The 18,865-nt window shown below is 48.4% G+C and overlaps 1 protein-coding gene across 5 annotated transcripts in view; it reads right to left on the bottom strand.

Annotated features, from left to right (window-relative positions):
- Nucleotides 1-18,865, bottom strand: part of MDGA1 (MAM domain containing glycosylphosphatidylinositol anchor 1) — a 64,181-nt gene that overhangs the window by 18,805 nt on the left and 26,511 nt on the right. For all 5 annotated transcript variants that reach the window (XR_013416433.1, XM_078000048.1, XM_015136284.3 and 2 more), the window contains exons 2-7: nucleotides 12,961-13,100; nucleotides 7,229-7,403; nucleotides 4,657-4,853; nucleotides 3,761-3,893; nucleotides 3,235-3,504; nucleotides 653-982 (exon numbers count right to left, since the gene is read on the bottom strand). Coding sequence is in view for 4 of the 5 variants with exons in the window: in XM_078000048.1 (XP_077856174.1) it covers nucleotides 653-982; nucleotides 3,235-3,504; nucleotides 3,761-3,893; nucleotides 4,657-4,853; nucleotides 7,229-7,403; nucleotides 12,961-13,100 (1,245 nt within the window). In the remaining variant the exon portion in view is untranslated. The remainder of the gene's footprint in view (nucleotides 1-652; nucleotides 983-3,234; nucleotides 3,505-3,760; nucleotides 3,894-4,656; nucleotides 4,854-7,228; nucleotides 7,404-12,960; nucleotides 13,101-18,865) is intronic.

Here is an 18,865-nt window from a genome sequence, read left to right as displayed (position 1 = left end):
GCCCATGTTCTACATTAAATATAAATATAAAGTTCTTATTTTTAAATAGCTCTATAAGGCCAGCTGAGGTCCAGTGATCTAGTTAGTATAATATATACTCTATAAACATTTATGCATTTATTGGCTTTAATTGTGCAGTTGTTTCTTTGTATTTTGGAGACAATTATTTTATTTGTCCAGGCCCTTAAGACACTTCCATGCCCTAGGCATCAGGCCTATGAGCCAAATGGAGGAAACACCTCTGGGCCCCTGCCCTGGCTCTAAGACATTCCAACTCCCAAGTCCTCTACACACCCTACGGTTGTAGGGTGTGTGGTCTCTCCCTTTGAGGCTGCACTGCCCTCAGGGAACTCTTTCCAGACTCTCATGTATGCAGTTTGCAATGATATATTTATTTGTGAGACTATCTGAAACGTGTTTGCCTTTTCTCCTAAGCTCTATGAGGGCAGAGCCTGTTTTGCCCACCACTCTACCCCAGGGCCTAGCACAGTGCCTGGCATATTAACAGGGACTCAGTAAAAGCATGTGGCATGAACAAATGGTGGCCTCTTCACTCTGGCTTCCCTTCCCCAAGCCGCTGCCTCCCCACTACCTCCTGTCTGTGGGCCTCTCCACCCCCTCACATTTCCCTAGTGCCCCTCCGGCTGCCCACCTGTCTCAGAGGAGATGTTGACCTCGACGCTGAGGTCGGGCACGGGTGCCCCTGGGAAAGAAGCCATGCACAGGTAGGTGCCGTAGTCACTGAAGTGCAGGTCAATGAGCTCTAGGCTGCTGGTGACCGCAGGCAGCTCAGGATCATTGCGGGTCACCAGCAGCCGCTTGGACATGCGTGCTGGCTTGCCATTCTTGAACCACTGGTAGGTCACCTTCTCCTGGGGCACTGCATCCACGTGGCACGATAGCTTCAGGTCCTGGCCCAGCTGGATGTTCTCACTCTCTTTGATCACGTCAGGAGTGATCTGGAATGTAGCGTTCTTCATGGCTGTGAGTGGATGGGGAGGGAAGGGTAGCTGGGGTTGGCCTGACTCCAGGGGTCCATGTCCCACCCCAACCCAGACCCAGCTTCTCCCCTCTAACTGGCCCTTCTGGGGATAAGGGGCTACAACTCTCCCAGGTGAAACTATCACTTTTCTCTGCTTGGAAATTGTTTTGTTTGTTCAGATGTGCTTTAAAAGTTCAAAGAGGTCACTCAGAAAAGCAGGTTTTACCAAACAGAACTTACACTATGTGAGAGGCACTGCTCTAGGCACTCAACATGGATTTATTAGTTTAACTCATCCCAGAATCTCTGAAGGAGATGCTTTATTACCCCCATTTTACAAAGGAGGGAACTGAGGCTCAGACAGTTTAAGTAACTTGCCCAAAAAAGTAACCAATCTTGAATTCAAACTCAGAGTCTGAGCTTTTGACCACTACAATGCTTTGTTTTTTATCATTGTTTTAAACCTTAAATATGCAAAATACACATTTGGAAGCATGCACTAGAATCTAACAGTGGTTCTATCTAGAGAGTGGAACTGAGGAGAATTAACAATTTAATTCTTACATTTCACCCTTTTGTGCTGTTTGACTCTTCGTAATAAGCGTGTGTAATTTTTATAATAAGAGACCAATACAATCACTTTACATGCAATTACGTAACACAGCTTTTAGAAAGAAAAAGGTCTGGCCTCTTTAAAAAATGTGGATCATGGCCGGGCGCGGTGGCTCACGCCTGTAATCCCAGCACTTTGGGAGGCCGAGGCGGGCGGATCACGAGGTCAGGAGATCGAGACCATCCTCCTGGCTAACACGGTGAAACCCCGTCTCTACAAAAAATACAAAAAATTAGCCGGGCGTGGTGGTGCGCGCCTGTAGTCCCAGCTACCTGGAGGCTGAGGCAGGAGAATGGCGTAAACCCAGGAGGCGGAGCTTGCAGTGAGCTGAGATCGCGCTACTGCACTCCAGAATGGGCGACAAAGCGAGACTTCCGTCTCAAAAAAAAAAAAAAAAAATGTGGATCGTGTTTGAAATAAACCAAGAGTTAAACTGAGTTTTTAATCAGGTACCCAACCTTCTGGACAGGACACTGGCACAAAAGGCACGAGTCAGGTCTGCGCTGGGAAAGGCGAGCTCTATAGCCACCCTAAGAGGTGACCGTAAGTATTTGATGTAAATTGAGATCTTACCAACCCAGACTTAAAAGGCCAAATGGAATCAGGTGGAGAAAAATAATCTTCTGATGGGAAAAGTACCATCGAAGGAAAAAGTAGTCATTAGCCACAATTTTTAACCTTCTTTCTTGCTCTGATTAAGTCACAGAGAGCTAGTTTCTTTCTGTGAGGAGAGTCAGAAAGAGACTGACTGCTCAGTGAGAGATGAAGACTGTCCATGTAATCAGTGACTCTCAGTGGAGTTTGGCAGAAGCTGTACTTTACGTTCAAGTGCTAAAGAGCTGGAAACAAGCCTGGATCTTTAAAAACAACAACCAAAACCAAATAGGGAGTGTATATTCAGGGCAACTTGAATCAATGCTCTCAGGTAGCCAAAATACATTAAAAAAAGAAAGAAAGAAAGAAAGAAAAGCAACAAACAAAAATTCCTAAAGACGCACAAGCAGAAAAATTTAAAGTTTTCTCCTTAATTCAGAGTGTCAAAATCAAGATCATAGTGAGCAGTTAATTACTGAGGCTGAGGTTTAACAAGAAAAATGTTTATACTTCTTTAGACTGTGCTCCAAGTTTTGTATCATTTTTTACATTTAGTAATTATCTTCAGATTCACTTAAATACTTCCCTAATAAAGATTTCCATATAGGGCATATGGAAATGTGTATTATTTTCACTTAAATTCAGTTAATCACATAGAAACTACAGGGAGAAAGCCAGGAAATTACTCTTGAAGCCTAGAATGTCCCCATTTAGCTTTTTCAGCCTGTTTCCCAATCTTAAAAAAAAAAAAAAAAAAAAGTAAGTAATCAATCCTAGCCCTTCCTACTTCTTGGATTGTTGAGGTTACATTTGGAAATGTAGATTGTCAACTTTCAATAAAGCTTTATGCAAATTTTATTCATTCTGCCATCTGCTGGCAGTTAGCTGAATTGCAGGCAAATCGAAGGGCATGGAACATCCTCTGCATTCTGCACCTACCAAAGTGAAGCAGACAGGCCCCTTTCCTAGTTCATTGGTAGCTCCCAAAGACCAGGGACCCTGTCTGCCTCACAGCTTCCCTCCCACCCCTTCTGAGGCCACGTACATCGCACCAGCAGGTTGACAGTCTTCTTGGCAGGGTTGCCCACATTGTTGGTGGCTGTGCAGTTGTAGTAGCCAGAGTCCCGGGCCTGCACTGAAGGGATGCTGAGGGTGCCACCCTGGGCCAGAGCACCCAGGGGCAGTGGGCCAGGCCCATGGGACCACTGCAGCTGGGGGAGGGGATCACCGCCTGTCAGCAGACACTGCACCGTCACATTCTCCCCAGGGTTCACCACCAGAGTTTCGTTCACAGACAGCTTCAGGGCTGGTGGTGCTAAGAGGACAAGGAGTGGGATCTTAGGGGACTGTGAGGCAGGGCTGGATGTTGGGGAGAGTAAGGGGCTAGAAAAACCATAGAGGCTGGAGAAGCCCTCGGGGGAGATGAGAGGGGAGAAGACAGAGCAGGAAGAGGAGGGGAGGGGCCAGACATTAGTGGTACCATGCCTGGAGTCCCTGTGGGGTGGGGCACTATCTCCCGGTTGGGAGTTAGCTCAGGTAGGGAAGGATTATGGGGAGGAAAACGCCTGTACCCGTGGTGTTGGTGAGCCGGAAGGTGATGGCCTTGTCTGGGATGCCGCACACGTTACGCACAGACACCTGGCAGGTGTAGCTGGCATAGTCCTGGGGCCGCAGGTTCTTCAGCTTCAGGACCTTGGTCTCCCCCTAGGTAGCAGTGGACCACTGGGGTGAGGTGCCTGCTTGAGTCTCCAGGGGTCCCACATACTCATTCACCCAGCACCAGAGCCTACCACAAATACCTAATTCGTCTCTTCCCACCCCCACCCCCACCCTCACCATTTAGCCCCAGGGGTCCTGAGCCTGGGGTGGATGCTACACTCTCCACAGCCTTGGCAGTGCCTCATCATGGGCTTCTCTGGGTCTGAGGTTGCCCTGGTGTACACTGGCAAGGACCAGGCCTTGGTTTCTCCAATCTGGGAAACGGAGGGGTAAGAAGAGAACTTGCTCTTACAACCCACACAAACACGGGGCTGGCCCACAGGCACCGCTGAAAGCCCTCCTTGGCAGAATGGCATCACCACCATCTCCTGGGACTATCAGGGCCCATGGGAAGAGGAATCATCTCCCCGCCCCCAGGTCCTGCTGTGCCTGGCCATAGGTTCCCAATACTCTCCCACCCAGCAGCAGACTGGGATGACCTGTCTGCCCCTAGAGGGTGTCTTTTCTAACTAGCAATGTTCCTGGAGGACATGTTGCCTTAGGGACACTCCTGTCCTCACTGCTGCTCCCTAGACTTTCCATCCGATTTTTCTGCCCCAGGCTGTCTGAACTCCAATCAGAATGTGTGTTTCCAAAGTGAGAATAGAATTGTTGAAATCAGGGCAGTCCGAAAAACTCAGCCCCATGCCCCCCTCCCCTGTTGGGTGCAGGAGAAAAAGTGTGGGGTGAGCCAGCTACCCATCCTGACCTGAGTGTAGAGGGGCTCATAGATGTCGACCCCGTTGTCCTGGCTATGGGACAGGGTATCAGAGCCCCGCTTCCAGATGAAGCGGGCAGGCGGGTTGGAGTTGACAGTACAGCGCAGGAACACCGTCTTCTCCTGGTAGAAGTTGCCTCGCACATCGCTCACTGTCTGGTGCACCGTCAGCATTGGCTCGTCCAGGTCTGCAAGGGCACAGCCCCCATGAAGTCAGGACTGGGTCACCCCAAGGTTAGGGGGCTTAGGCTCCTGGCAGCCCTTAGGAAGAGCTGAGCCGTCCTCAACAGACATTTCCAGATTGCCAGATGCCCTCCCAGCCCTGCAAGCTTAACCAACCTATTAGAGGCAGGGGACAGGACTTTTTCCTTTTCCTTTTTCTTTCTTTCTTTCTTTCTTTCTTTTTTTCTTTCTTTCTTTCTTTCTTTTTTTTTTTTTTTTGAGACAGAGTCTCGCTCTTTTGCCAGGCTGGAGTGCAGTGGCACAATCTTGGCTCACTGCAACCTCCGATTCCCTGGCTCAAGCGATTCTTCTGCCTCAGCCTCCCAAGTAGCTGAGATTACAGACATACGCCACCATGCCCAGCTAATTTTTGTATTTTTAGTAGAGAAGGGGTTTCACCATGTTGGCCAGGATGGTCTCAATCTCCTGACCTTGATCTGGCCACCTCGGCCTCCCAAAGTGCTGGGATTACAGGCGTCAGCCACCGAGCCTGGCCTCTTTCTTTTTTTTTGAGACAGAGTCTCAGTCTGTCACCCAGGCTGAAGGTCAGTGGTGCAATCATCGCTCACTGCAGCCTCAACCTCCTGGGCTCAATCAATCCTCCCACCTCAGTCTCCTGAATAACTGGGACTACAGGCATGCACCACCACACCTGGCTAATTTTTTGAATTTTTTGTACAGACGGGGTTTCACCATATTGCCCAGATTGATTTTGAACTCCTGGGCTCAAGCAGTCCTCCCACCTCAGCCTCCCGAAATGCTGGGATGACAGGTGTGAGTCGCCGCACCTGGCCAAGATGACAGGACTTGATGCCTTCCCAGACTTCCTCTGAGCTGTGCCTCCCAGGGACCTGCATGAGGGTGTCTAGCTTTGCAATCTCCCATCACAGAATGGAGGAAGCAGCTGCTTCTTCAAATCCTAGTTTAGCTGTTAATTTGTAGTATGACTCACCTAAGTCCCTTCTCTCTCTGGGTCTGTTTCCTCATTGGCAAACTAAGGTACTTTAGTAGTTCTTGGCCTTGTTTGCACAAGAGAATTACATGGAGATTTTCTTTTTAATACTGATGCCTGGCAGAGTTCATGGGTAGTGTCAAAAGTCAGAACAATGATTGTCTCCGGGGGGAATTACTGACTGGGAGGGGGCATGAAGGAACTTTCTGGAGTCCTGGAAATGTTCTATCTCTTGAACTGGAAGCTGTTTACCCACATGTGTAAAAAATCATTAACCTTTGCACTTAAGATTAGTACACTCTATCGATTAATCCTCAATTAAAAAAATAATTAAAAAGCTTAAGAAAGAATCGATATTTGGCCCCACCCCTGATCAATTACATCAGAATCTCTGGAAGTAGGGCCCAGGCATCCATAGGTCATAAGACCTAGAGATCTTAATGTGTGGCTGTGAGTCACAGGCACTGACAGTACACATTCCAACATCCTCCAACGAATGTCGCAGCAGCCCATCATTCTACCCCTTCCACAGCCCACTGGGATAGAAGTCACCACCATGGTCATGAGAGGAGGTAGGCATTGGTGGGGCCCAGGCTATGCTTGCCAGCCTGTTCCAGGGCCAATAACCTGAGAAATGGCCCTCAGCTCCAGGGGTCGGCAGGACCCTGGCTGGCTGATGAGGGACAGAAGAGAGGTCTGGGACGCCACTGTTCACCACTCTACTGAGTCCCACTTAGGGAGTGGGAGGATGTATAGCTAATAGGTAGGTTCATTCTAAGCCTTAAAATGGTGCCACACAGGCTCCTGGGGCTGGGCCAATACTTTCTGGGTACCTGACTCAGCCTGATGAATGACTCAGGAAAAGAGGCTCCTGGGGCATACCCATGGAGAACAGGTAGGGACTGGGGGCTTCTCATGCAGCTAGCAGCAAGGACTCAAGGAATGGGGCTTGGTTCTGTGTGTAATGTAGTAAGGAGGGAAATCTCAGAGCTGCCACAGGACAAAAGCAGAGACATGAGGTACTGTGGGAAGGGCAGTGGACAGTGGGGAAGAGATCCGTGTCCTCATCTCAGATCTGAGGCTACCCCACACCATGTCTGTGGGCAAATCACATGGGACCTCAGTTTTCTCATCTGTGGAAGGGGTGTAAATCAACCCATCCTGCCCTCCCTGCTCACCTCACAGGGATGTTGCAAGGTTCACATGGGATTACAGGCGCGAAGGTGTAGATGGTAGAGGGTGGTACACACCGCCCGGTACCTCTCAGGCTCCTCCACCGAAGTCAGCTTCTCCATCCCATCCCCACTTCCCCACCTCACCTCAGCCCCGGGGTGCCCTCTGGCCCAGGCTGGGCTGTCAGGGCCCGGGGAGAGGAAGGCCTCAACTCACACTGCACGTCCACGCGGATGGACTTGATGGCCGGCACCCCGACGCCGTTCTCAGCCTTGCAGTAGTAGCGGCCGCCCTGCGTGCGCGCAATACGCTCGATGCGCAGTGTCTCGTTGAACACTGATGTCTCCTGGAACTTGTCCGAGGCACTACCTGCCGTCTTGGTCCACCGTACCTGGGCCACCGGGCGGGGCAGAGTCAGACTGTCAGACTCGCACGGGGTGGAGGCCTCAGCGCTGAGTGCCCTGCAACGGCACCCCCTTTTTCCCATACTTTTTCACACGCGCACGTGGGGCACACGCAGGCCTAGGAAACGAACCCAGACAGACGTGGCAATGCACAGACGGGGTAGGATGCCACGGGGTCAAGAGCTGGGGAATCCGGGATCAGAGGGAAGAGGCTTTAAATGGGGCGCGCAGCGCTGTGTTTAAGAGAATGGATTCGGTCAGGCGCGGTGAGCCACTAATCCCAGCACTTCGGGAGGCCAAGCGGGCGGATCACCTGAGCTCAGGAGTTCGAGACCAGCCTGGCCAACATGGCGAAACCACGTCTCTAATAAAAATACAAAATTAGCCAGGCGTGATGGTGCGCACCGGTAGTCCCAGCTACTCAGGAGGCTGAGGCAGGAGAATCACTTGAACCCAGAGGCGGGGGTTGCAGTGAGCCCAGATCAGGTCACTGCACTCCAGCCTGGGCAACAGAGCCAGACCGTTTCAAAAAAAAAAAAAAAAAAGACTGATTTCCATCTTGGTCAGTCACTCCAGGGAAAGCCAGCTATCAGGTCCTGAGCAGCCCAGTGGAGGGGCTCACTTGGGGAGGAACTGAAGCCTCAGACCAACAGCCACGTGAGTTAGCCTCGAAGAAGATCCTCCAGTCTCAGTCATCCTTCAATGACTGCACTCCTGGCTGACACCTGGATTGCAGCCTTGTGAGAAACCCTGAGCCACAGCCAGCCAGCTAAGCTGCTCTCAGGTTCCTGTGCCACAGGAACTGTGAGACAGTACGTATTGTTTGAAGCCCCTAAGTTATGGAGTATTTGTTATGCAGCGATACATGACTAATACACCATGATACCCACTCTGCAAGGTTTTATTATGAGGTTTACAAAGGAGGTGTATAAATCACCTATGTGTGGTGTCTGGTATACATTAGTCATTCAACAAATTTCTATGATTATTAATATTGTCAGATTATAGAGAAATTTATATTTCTCTATAATCTAAGGATTGCATGAGAAACCTGAGCCTATTACTCAAGGTGCCAGAGTTTTAAGTAAAACAGACCAGTTTTAGATAACTAAGTCTAAGGAGTGGGGCAGAGGCAGGGGCAGTGGGTACAGATTTCAGTCTTTAAGTAGGGAGGCTTGCTTATTACAGAGACAGGGCAGGGAGCCCAATCCTGGTGAACAGGTTAGGCCAGAGGCCAGAAAAGTAAGGCTGGGGAGAAGAAGTGAAAGGGCAACCTTTCTTATGCAGGGAGGACCACCCAGGACCACAGTGTTGGTGCTCTCGTCCCCTGCCCATATTTGACTCTACCCACATGGACCTAGAGGTTACAAAACCTGGGAAAAGTTAGAGGCAGTTTCAGGCAAGACATACCAGATTAGAAAGTGCTTTGGAGAGATAATAGGGACATGAAAACATTTGATCCTTTTGTACTTGATGTTTGATGTTTACATAAAACATTTTATCTGGATGGAGTTTGTTTACATACTGCTCAAGCCTTGGTATGCTTTATGCATATGAGAGTTCCTACCTTTTTTCAATTCTACAAAATTCTCAGTCTTTATCTTTTTTTTTTTTTTTTTTTTTTTTTATCACTAGAGATGAGGTCTTGCTCTATCACCCAGGCTGAAGTGCAGTGGTACTCTTGGGCTCAAGGATCCTCCTGTCACAGCCTCCCAAGTAGCTAGGACTACAGGTGTGTGCCACCACACCTGGCTAATTATTATTATTATTTTTTTTTAGAGCTAGGGTCTCACTATGTTGCCCAGGCTGGTCTTGAATTCCTGGTCTGAAGCAGTCCTCCCACCTTGGTCTCCCAAAGTGCTAGGATTACAGATGTGAGCCACTGAGCCTGGCCCTTCATCTCTTTAAACATTGCCTCCTCTCTTTTTCTATTCATTCCTTCTTGAATGCCTAAATTTATGTTGTAGCTTCTTATTGTATCCTCCATGTCTCAACTTATTTTTCACACCTCCTGTCTCTTTGTCTTCCCTGGACTCCATTGGAAATGCATGGCTGATTTCCTCAGATCTATTATCCAATTCACTAATTTTTTCTTTAGCTATCTCTAGAGTACTGAGGCCAAATTTTTTAAAGACTATATTATTTTTATTTCTAGGATTTCTGTTTGCTTCTTTCTGTACCTAACTGATCAGGGTTTATAATCTCCTGTCTTATGGATTCTATTCCTTCCATAATCTCTTCCAATATTTACATTTTTTTTTAATTTTTAAGATCCTTTCAAATTGCTCTATTTTCTCTAGTTCCTCAGTTGTGAATGATTCACCTTGTTGAGTCTATGGACTAACTCTTCTGGCACTGTATTTTTTAATATTTTAAAATTTTACTCCACAGGTTTGCACTCAGTGGGATCATCTTCCATAGAAGTCCTATTTGGACCTTTATGGTCCTGTTTGTGGTGCAGATCTCATTCACTACTTGGGTATAGGTGGTTGCCTATACCCAAGATCATGGGTTCATAGATTCCAAAACATTTTTTTGTTGATTTCTCAGGTTAAGGTTTCCTCACTATTTGGATATTGCAAAATACAGACAGGTTTTGGGTTATACTATATCATAGGTGGCTGCATTTATATCCACACCCTGAAGGACAGTCTGTTCCCTGCAGTGACTCTGGGTTGTGGGACAGAGATCTTCTGGTCCTCATCATAGATGATGCCACTCTTGTTGAGCTTCCAGCTTTAGGTAGAGTTCAATTCCAGCTCCCAGCCATGGATGGACCTGCAGCCTCAATGCATACTCCTTATGTGTGTGTTAATACAACTATCAGTACAGTGTGTATGCAGTGCCAGTCTCTTCACGGGCTAGGTTCCTCAACTTCTGCTCCCTGCCATCACTGTAGACTTTGTCTGCATTTCTGGCCCCCAGATATCCCTCCTTCTCACAGCTTGTTTGGAGTGAGGCACTCCATGTTCCCTCAGTCCCCCATCTTGACCACTAAGTAGGTCATGAGATGGTATTTCCCTTGTTTCTCTAGTAGTCTGGATGCTCCATGAGAACAGAAACTATAGGGGCATCTTTAGGACCCATAACTTTGCTTGCATGTAGCAGGTACTCAATAAATACTGCTTATAATGAAACAAGCAAAAAAGCTAGAAGGCATTTTAGGAGAGGCAAGCAACTTCAGCTAAAGCAGGAAGGTTGTACTTGGGGATGATGGGGAGGCAAGTCTGACTGGAGCACAGGGTGTGGGGAAGGTGGCAGTGGGAGATCAGACAAGAGAGGCAGGTGGAGGCCAGATTGTAGAAGGTCTTCAATGCCATCCCTAGGAGCTTGAATTAATCTGGTAAATGAAGGGGAGCCATTGAACGTCTCTGAGCAGGGGAGTGATATGATGTAGCACAACAGGGGTTATCATTCTGGTAGCAAAGTGCAGGAACGGATTGAAGGGGGCCGGGTGTAGTGGCTCATGCCCATAATCCCCACACTTTGAGAGGGTGAGGTGGGAGGATCACTTGAGCCCAGGAGGTCAAGACCAGCATGGGCAACACGGTGAAACACTGTCTCTGCAGAAAAAAAAAAAAAAAAAAAAAAAAATTAGCTGGGCATGGAGGCGCACGCCTGTAGTCCCAGGTACTTGGGAGGCTGAGGGGGAAGGATTGCTTGAGCCCAGAAGGTCAAGGCTGCAGTGAGCCTTATTGCACAACTACACTCCAGCCTGGGCGACACAGCAAGACCCTGCCTTGAAAAAAAAAATAGATGGGAGGAGGGGTGAGGTGAGAGATTGGGAGGTCAGTTTAGAGTGTACTGCAATGGACCAAGGGACAGGACTGATAGGCTGACCTAGAGGACTAATGAAGAAAAGAGAGGAGGAGACCCACGCAAGAGACATAAAAAGAAAGGCGTGCCAGTATAGTGGCTCACATCTGTAATCTCAGCACTTAGGGAGGCTGAAGCAGGAGAAATGCTTGAAGCCAGGAGTTCAAGACCAGCCTGGGTAACATAGGACACTCTATATCTACAAAAAAAAAAAAAAAAAGAAGAAGGAAAAATGATCCAGGCATGGTGGCACACACCCGTGGTCTTGGCTACTTGGTCGGATGATGTGGGAGGATCACTTGGGCACAGGAGGTCAAGGCTACAGTAAGCTATGATCTCGCCATTGTACTCAGCCTGGGCAACAAAGTGAGACCACATCTTAAAAAAAAAAAAAAGAAAGAAAGAAAGAAAAAGAAAAGAAAACAAGGCCTCAGAGTCTGGCTAGATGTGAGGAACGAGAAGATGCAAGGTCAAATATGAGCCCAAGGGTTTGCGCCTGGGTGATAGAACGAATGAAGCCACTGATGGAAATAGAAAACCAGGTACACATACACATAGCCACAACCACACATGACCCATACAGGGACACATAAGGAGCCACACACAGATGGCCAGTGCAGCCTTAGGGAGAAATGACCCAGCGGCCTCACTGGCTTGTAGGGAGGACCATCCATCCTTTAATGGTCACACCTGACACAGACATCGACCTAAATCCAGCAGCATTGTTTTCCCTTCTAAAACATGCCTTTGAGAAGCAGCAGCAGTGATCATAGTTTTTTGTCCATCTGCCTGTCTCAAGGCCAAACCTACTAAAGTCATCTATGTTCCCAAAATGATCCAGGAAGAAGAATTTTGTATTTCACTGTCCTTTCTAGGATCCAGTTGTCACCCTTTCTGCTGCTATTAAAGGTCACAGCAGCTCATCAGCAAATTCCTTCCATCCCTTCAGCCCACCTCCTCCCCTCAGCTCTCAGTGATCATGGGCCACTGCTTCCTGCTTGAGCCATACACTTCATCTGTGACAAAATTCATCTGGCATTCCCAGATTCTTATTTTCTGTTTCTTTCTCATTGCTTTGGCTCTGTGAGCCTCAAGGGTGTGAGGCTTGCCTGCCAGAAGCCTGAAGTAGATAGAGATCACATTTTCTATGCTGCTTGCCACTCCTGGAGTCCCCAACTCAAAGATGGACATGCTGGGAGGAAGCAGAGTAAACTAAGAGGACACTGGTTCTGGATTCAATGTCTGCTTCCATCCTCACAAGAGCTGCGTGCGCTTGGGAGTTTACCCAACCTCGCTGAGTCGCAAATTCCTCAGCTGCAAAGGGGGTCACTAATGCCTTCCTCTCTGCACAGCTGTGAGGCTCCAAAGGGAAAACACTGGAGAAAGTGCCTGGCACGGTGCCTGGCACATGGTCTGCCTGCAGACACATTAGAAGCTGCAGCTAAGGATGTGTCTGCTCAACAGATCCGCGGACTGGAGTGGAACTGAACAACCGGCATTCTATTTTTCCCCTCAGCCGTCAATATTTTCAGGTGAATGAGCCCATAGCCTCCAGCCCTTCCCCACAGAGTTAATTTTCCAGCTATTTCCCCAGCCCCCATCTCCTGTTCTCTGCCTCCATGCTGTGGTGCATCATGAGTCCTCGTATCCTGCTGTCTCTTCTTAAGTGCTGAGCCCAGGCAAGGTGAGGGCAGGAGGGGCCTGAGCAAGGCTGGGCTGGGGGCTTACCTGGGGTCGTGGGTGCCCGGTTACAAGGCACTGCAGCATGAGGGTGTCCCCCTCTCGGATGGTGTAGACACGCTCACTGATATTGTCCTCTTTCACCACACACGCCTGGCCCGCATGCACGATCTGGGCCTGGGCTGGAGCTGGCAAGAGAGGATGGAGGAGGTTTAGAGAAGAGGTGCCAAGGCCAGAAGTCTGGGGCTCCCTCCTGAGGGTGTTGGGGAGGGGTCAGCCCAGATCTCTCCAGGCCATTCCTCAGAGGCCTGCCCCTGCTGAGCCCAGGAAAGAATCCTCCCAGGACCCCCAGGCCAGAACCAGGAGGGCCAGGAACTCAGAAAAGGGACAGTTCCCCAACCCCTTGCAAAAGAGCTGTGCTTTTCAGTGGGCTGACTGTGTGAAGGGGCTTTGTCATCTGTACAGACCGGTCGTCACTCAGTTAGCATCACCATCTTAGCAGTCCTGGCGGTGGATGCCGTCAGCGCCCCTCCCAGCTCCCCAAGGTGACAGGTGCATCCATCCCCAGCTGCTGACAGCTCAGGGTACTCGCCTTCCTCAGGGAATTGCCTTTAGCCAAGAGAGCTGCTTTGGCCAGAAATGCCTAGGAGATTACCCCCTCTCCCCTGCAACACACACACACACACACACACACACACACAGGTGGGGTGACTATGGCGCTGTCATACTCCAGAGCTCCCCTGGAAACAGGCTGAGGCTAAGCTTCCTGAGCCTCATCTTTGCTTGGCTGCCTCACTCATTCCCTCAGTTTCTCTTGAGAGCATTTTCCCAGCAAATAGCTTGCCTAAACCATAACTCCCCAGCCCCAACCATCTCAGGCTTTGCTTTTAGAGAGCCTAACCTAAGACACATAGGCACACACACACACATACACACACCCGGCTGCACATTGCCCTCCCCAAAGGCCTTCATTGTTTTTTCATTGCTCTCTGAGGCTGTGTCCAACTTCTTCTCCAAGGGACAGAAGTGCTCACAGAAGTTGGGGCCTGGGAGCTGGCAAAAGGCTGTGGCTCCTCCCTGACCTCTCTCACAGTGCCCAGGGCTGGGCTGTGACCCAGGCTAGGGGACCAAAGCTAGGATGTAGCTGGATGGGCCCAGTGGGAAATGACTGAACTTGCCAAGGTCATAGCCCCTGCCCCATTGTTTAGCCCCATTGTCCTAAAGGCAAACCAGGTCCCAGCCCCCCCAATGCTTAAACTCTAGGAAGAGGAAAAGACCCCAACTTCACAGGTTCTGCTCACAGCTGAGAAGGGAGAGAGTGAAGTAGAAGAGCTGATACTGGGTATAAGGAACACAAGGAGGTACAAACGACGTCCCTGCTCTAAAGAGGGGCACGGTGGTGTTAAAATAGAAATCATAAGAGTGATAGAACAGACTGTGGCTAAGAGATATCAAATTACAAACAGGACCTAAGGTCATGCCAGGCCCAAGTAAGTCACACCCCCTACACTTAAAGAATAAGCCATGTTCTAGTTGCCACAGGCTTTCTGTTTTCTCTAGCAGCTAAACAAGCACTGGCCTGGAGATAAGCAATATTGAAACAATTGCAGACCATCTACTGCCAGACACCGACTAACTGGCCTCCCGTTCCACCAGCCATAACTACACCTTTGATCAGACAAGAGACTGATTTCAGTAGCTTTCTCCAGATAAAAGACCAGCAACCATGAACTGGTTCTGGCCAGTTGACAGAGGCTGCCCACTAAGTGCCTTTGTGTCTTCTGTGTCACCTTTTGACACATAGGCCAGATTATGGTGCATTTAAATGTTGTCTGCACCCCAAAGTGAACATGAGATGTATGTAACATGCACATTTGTTTACTATGCATGTGTACATCCCCCTTTGTGAATATTCATAGCTCCTCCCATAACCTGTTGAAAATGTATACCTGGCCCACCTGTTCAGCAGAAATTCCTGTCTCACCTTTCCTCTTTCAAAGTGACTGCTTTCAGTCTCTGCCAGAGGCTACACTTCCCAGCCTGTCAGGATGGCCACCCCACAGGACGCAACCCTCTATAAGAAATAAAGTTCTCTTATCTGAATTTATAATTCTCATGATTCCTCAGTTAACAGAGATAAGAAGATAAGAAGATAAAGCCGATACAGAAAATGTACAACTTCCTCCAGGAAATGTCCCATGACTGACAGGCACCTTCCTTCTTTATGTGTCTACACTGTGCGTCACTCCCCCAGTGCAACAACAAAGCATCAGGCCTGTGTTTCTGTCAAATTCAGGATTCTTGTCTTTCTGCCTACCAGACCTTGAGCTTTATCTTGGGATCTCCAGCACAAGGCCTTGAAAACAGCAGGTACTCAGCGAACACTGAACGAACGGATTTATAAGGATATCCCATGGTGAAGTTGCTGGGGGACATAAGAGAGATATAGAAGGCCCTAGGATGTCAGAAAACAGGCATCACCATCTTCTGGAGGAAGAACCACAGAAGGTTCCATGGAAGAGGTAGTTTTTGAACCAGGCCTCAGGGATAGGGAGGCTCTGTGCTAGCTGACAGGGCAAAGTCTCAAATTATATTACACAGGGTAAACCTCTAGTGACCTTTGGACATGAGTTTTCTCATCTCTAAAATGAAGAGAACACTACCAACCCTAAGAACTCACAATGGTAGATGTGATGATAACACAGGATAAATGAAAAATGCTTAGTAGAGTCGTAACATGTTTTACAGATGCTACAAGCAGGGCCTTCCACCAACACTGATGGGATAGACATGAACTAATCACAGAGGTAGAGTCCCCAGAGGTAGCCTGGCAGCAGGTCACTAAACTTGGTCAGCAATTGGGAGTGACACAGGCTATGTTTAATGATGAGGGTCTCTGCAAACAGCAGCGGGTTTGGTAAACAGTGGTAGCTGCTACCAACCCAGAGTCTGAGTGTCCAGGTGACCATCCTGCCTGCCTGGCTGCCACAGAGGAATGAACCTGGCTGGCTGTCAGGAGACAAGCAATGTATGCCTTGAGCAAGCCACTTCACCATCTTGGGCCTCAGTTTCCCTACCCATAGGAAGGGTAGATTAGATGACTTCTAAGGTCTTTTTCAACTCACACTTTCTACGAATTTTGTAATCAGCACATAGTCGTCCCTATATAAGATGCACTCCAGAATCTGGGAACTGGGCCCAAAACTGTCACCTCATGCAATAAAAATGCATGAACATCACCATACGTGAAAGAGACAGCCATCTGTGGCTGAAGTCCTCAGGAAATCTCATCAAGAAACAACCCACCAAAAGATGATGTGCATGCCGGTTGCTGATAAGACCAAGAGGCCTGGGGTGCCTCTCAACAAGGAAGACATCGATTTAACAGGCTCCAGTGGAAGATAATCTTGGACGCTGTGGCTTGCCTGTAGCAAGGCAGTGTTGTAATGACAGAAGCTTTGGTGACAGATAAGGAATATTGAAAAAGAGCTGGAGAGCTGGACTTTCTTAGGGCACAGCTAGTACAGGCCAGGGCAGATGGGGCCTGATCGGCAGACACAGGGCCTCTAGTCACCTGACAGGTGTATTTTCCCACTGGAGATGGGGCCATGAGTGGATATCAGAGATGACATTGTTAAGATTATCCAGCTCCTGGGCAGGTGTGATGACTCAATTACAATCCCAGCACTTTGGGAGGCTGAGGTGGAGGATCACTTGAGCCGTGGAGTTCTAGACCAGCCTGGGCAACATAGTGAGACTCTGTCTCTACAAAAACTGCAAAAATTAGCCAGGCATGGGGGTGTGTGCCTGCAGTCCCAGCTATTCAGGAGCCTGAGGCAGGAGGATCATTTGAGCCTAAGAATTCAAGTCTGCAATAAGCTATGATCATGCCACTGTATTCCAGCCTGGGCAAGAGAGTGAGATTCTGTCTAAAAAAAAAAAAAAAGATGATCCAACTCCCTTTGATGACCACCCAACTCTAAAATGCTAGAACCATTTTGGAAGAAATTTGGGCAGTACCTCCTAAAGGTAAATAGGTGTATAACCCATGATGTAGCAATTCCATTCCCAAATATGTACCCAGTAGAAATGAGTACTTATGGCAACAAAACAATAAGTACAAAAATATTCACAGTGGCTTTATTCACAATAGCTCAAAACAAGAACAACCTACATGTCATCCATCAAGAATTGTATGAGCAAATAAGTTCTGGTATCTTCACACAAAGGAATATTCACCGTAAGTGAAAAAGGGTAGAGACATGACACTGTTGAATCTCACAGGCGCAATTTGAGTGAAAGAACCCAGACACAAACATACAGTGTATTGTAATGCTAAAGACAGAAAAAAAAATTCATGGTGTGCGATTTCATTTATTCAAAACTTAAAACTGGAAAAACTTACCTTAGGGTAGCAGAGGCCTAACACTGATTGCCCTTGGGTGGGGTGGGAGATTATTTGCTGAGAAGGGCATAAGAAAACTTTTTTTTTTTTTTTGAGATGGAGTCTAGCTCTGTCACCCAGGCTGGAGTGCAGTGGCACAATCTCAGCTCACTGCAACCTCTGCCTCCCGGGTTCAAGCAATTCTCCTGCCTCAGCCTCCCAAGTAGCTAGGATTACAGGTGTCTGCCACAATGCCCACCTAATTTTTGTATATTTAGTAGAGACGGGTTTTCACTGTGTTGGCCAGGCTGGTCTAGAACTCCTGACGTTGTGATCCACCCTCCTCGGTCTCCCAAAGTGCTGGGATTACAGGCGTGAGCCACTGCACCCGGCCAAGAGAACTTTCATGGGGAGAAGAAGAGAGATGGAAATGTTGGACATTTTGATCTGAGTGGTGGTTGCACAGTGTCTGGATACACAAGTAAAAGCACATCAAGGTATCTGCTTTGGACTTCACCATATTATACCTTCTAAATTACACCTCGGTTTTTAGAAAATAGCATCTACCGTCCTGGGATGATATTAACCATTGAGATTATCCAGGATAATCCATTTACTATTACAGTTATCCAACTCCCTTTATTCTCACTCTTACTTGATGAGCCACTTCCCGTTGCTGATTTGGTTCCAGGTACAGTTTTCCTTCTGAAATGAGTCCTCACTAGTAGTAAATTACCTAGTCCCCCTTGGCCTTGGCCTTTCAATTTGCTCATCACCCCCCACTGAGTTTCCTTAGCATGAGTCAGCCTCCCATTGGCTCAGGTCACCCCTGGAATGGCCAGAACCATATTTCTGACCCTAAACCCCAAAGGGTCCCTGCCCCACTGTACCTCAGCCTCCATCCAGCTCCACACACCCTAGGAAGGCACTGCCTGCAGCAGCATCTCCTGATTCGGACGGCAACCTGGGCATGGCTATTTCCAGATACACCATGACATAATCCTTTCATTCAGTCTGTCGAACAATAAGTCCTTCTGGGCCAGGCGCTGTGCTGGGCGCTGGAGATACTGTCATGAAAAGCAAACAAGGGATGGCTCTCAAAGAGCATTGCTGGGGAGATGGACAGCAAAAAAGGAAACAGAAATGGACAGGGTGGTTTCAGAGTGTGTTAAATGCTATGATGACTCGAAAACAGGGGGATGTGATAAGGAACCGTGGGGAGACAAAAGGTCTGCTTTAGAGAGATGGAAAGCACACAGCTGTGGAGTCACACGATTTGGGGCCCATTCTCCTGGCTCTGCTACCCACTAGCTGGGTGATGCTGTGTGATGCTGGGCAAATTACTTAACCTCTCTGAGCCTCGGCCTCTTCATTTATAAAATAAGAACAATAATGCCTTCTCCCAGGGCTGGTATGAGGGGTTAATGCAATATATGTAAAACACCTGGTCAAATAGTATGTGCTCTCTCCATAAATGACAGCTCCCAAGATGATGAAATAGGAGCAAGAGATAGGGAAAGGGGACCAGCTGCTGTGCACCCCTACACATGCAACCCAGGGGTGGAAATG

The sequence above is a fragment of the Macaca mulatta genome, chromosome 4 (genome assembly GCF_049350105.2).
Source record: "Macaca mulatta isolate MMU2019108-1 chromosome 4, T2T-MMU8v2.0, whole genome shotgun sequence".
Lineage (NCBI taxonomy): Eukaryota > Metazoa > Chordata > Mammalia > Primates > Cercopithecidae > Macaca > Macaca mulatta.
Note: the sequence above shows the minus strand (reverse complement) of the source record. Positions and strands in the feature narration are given on the sequence as shown.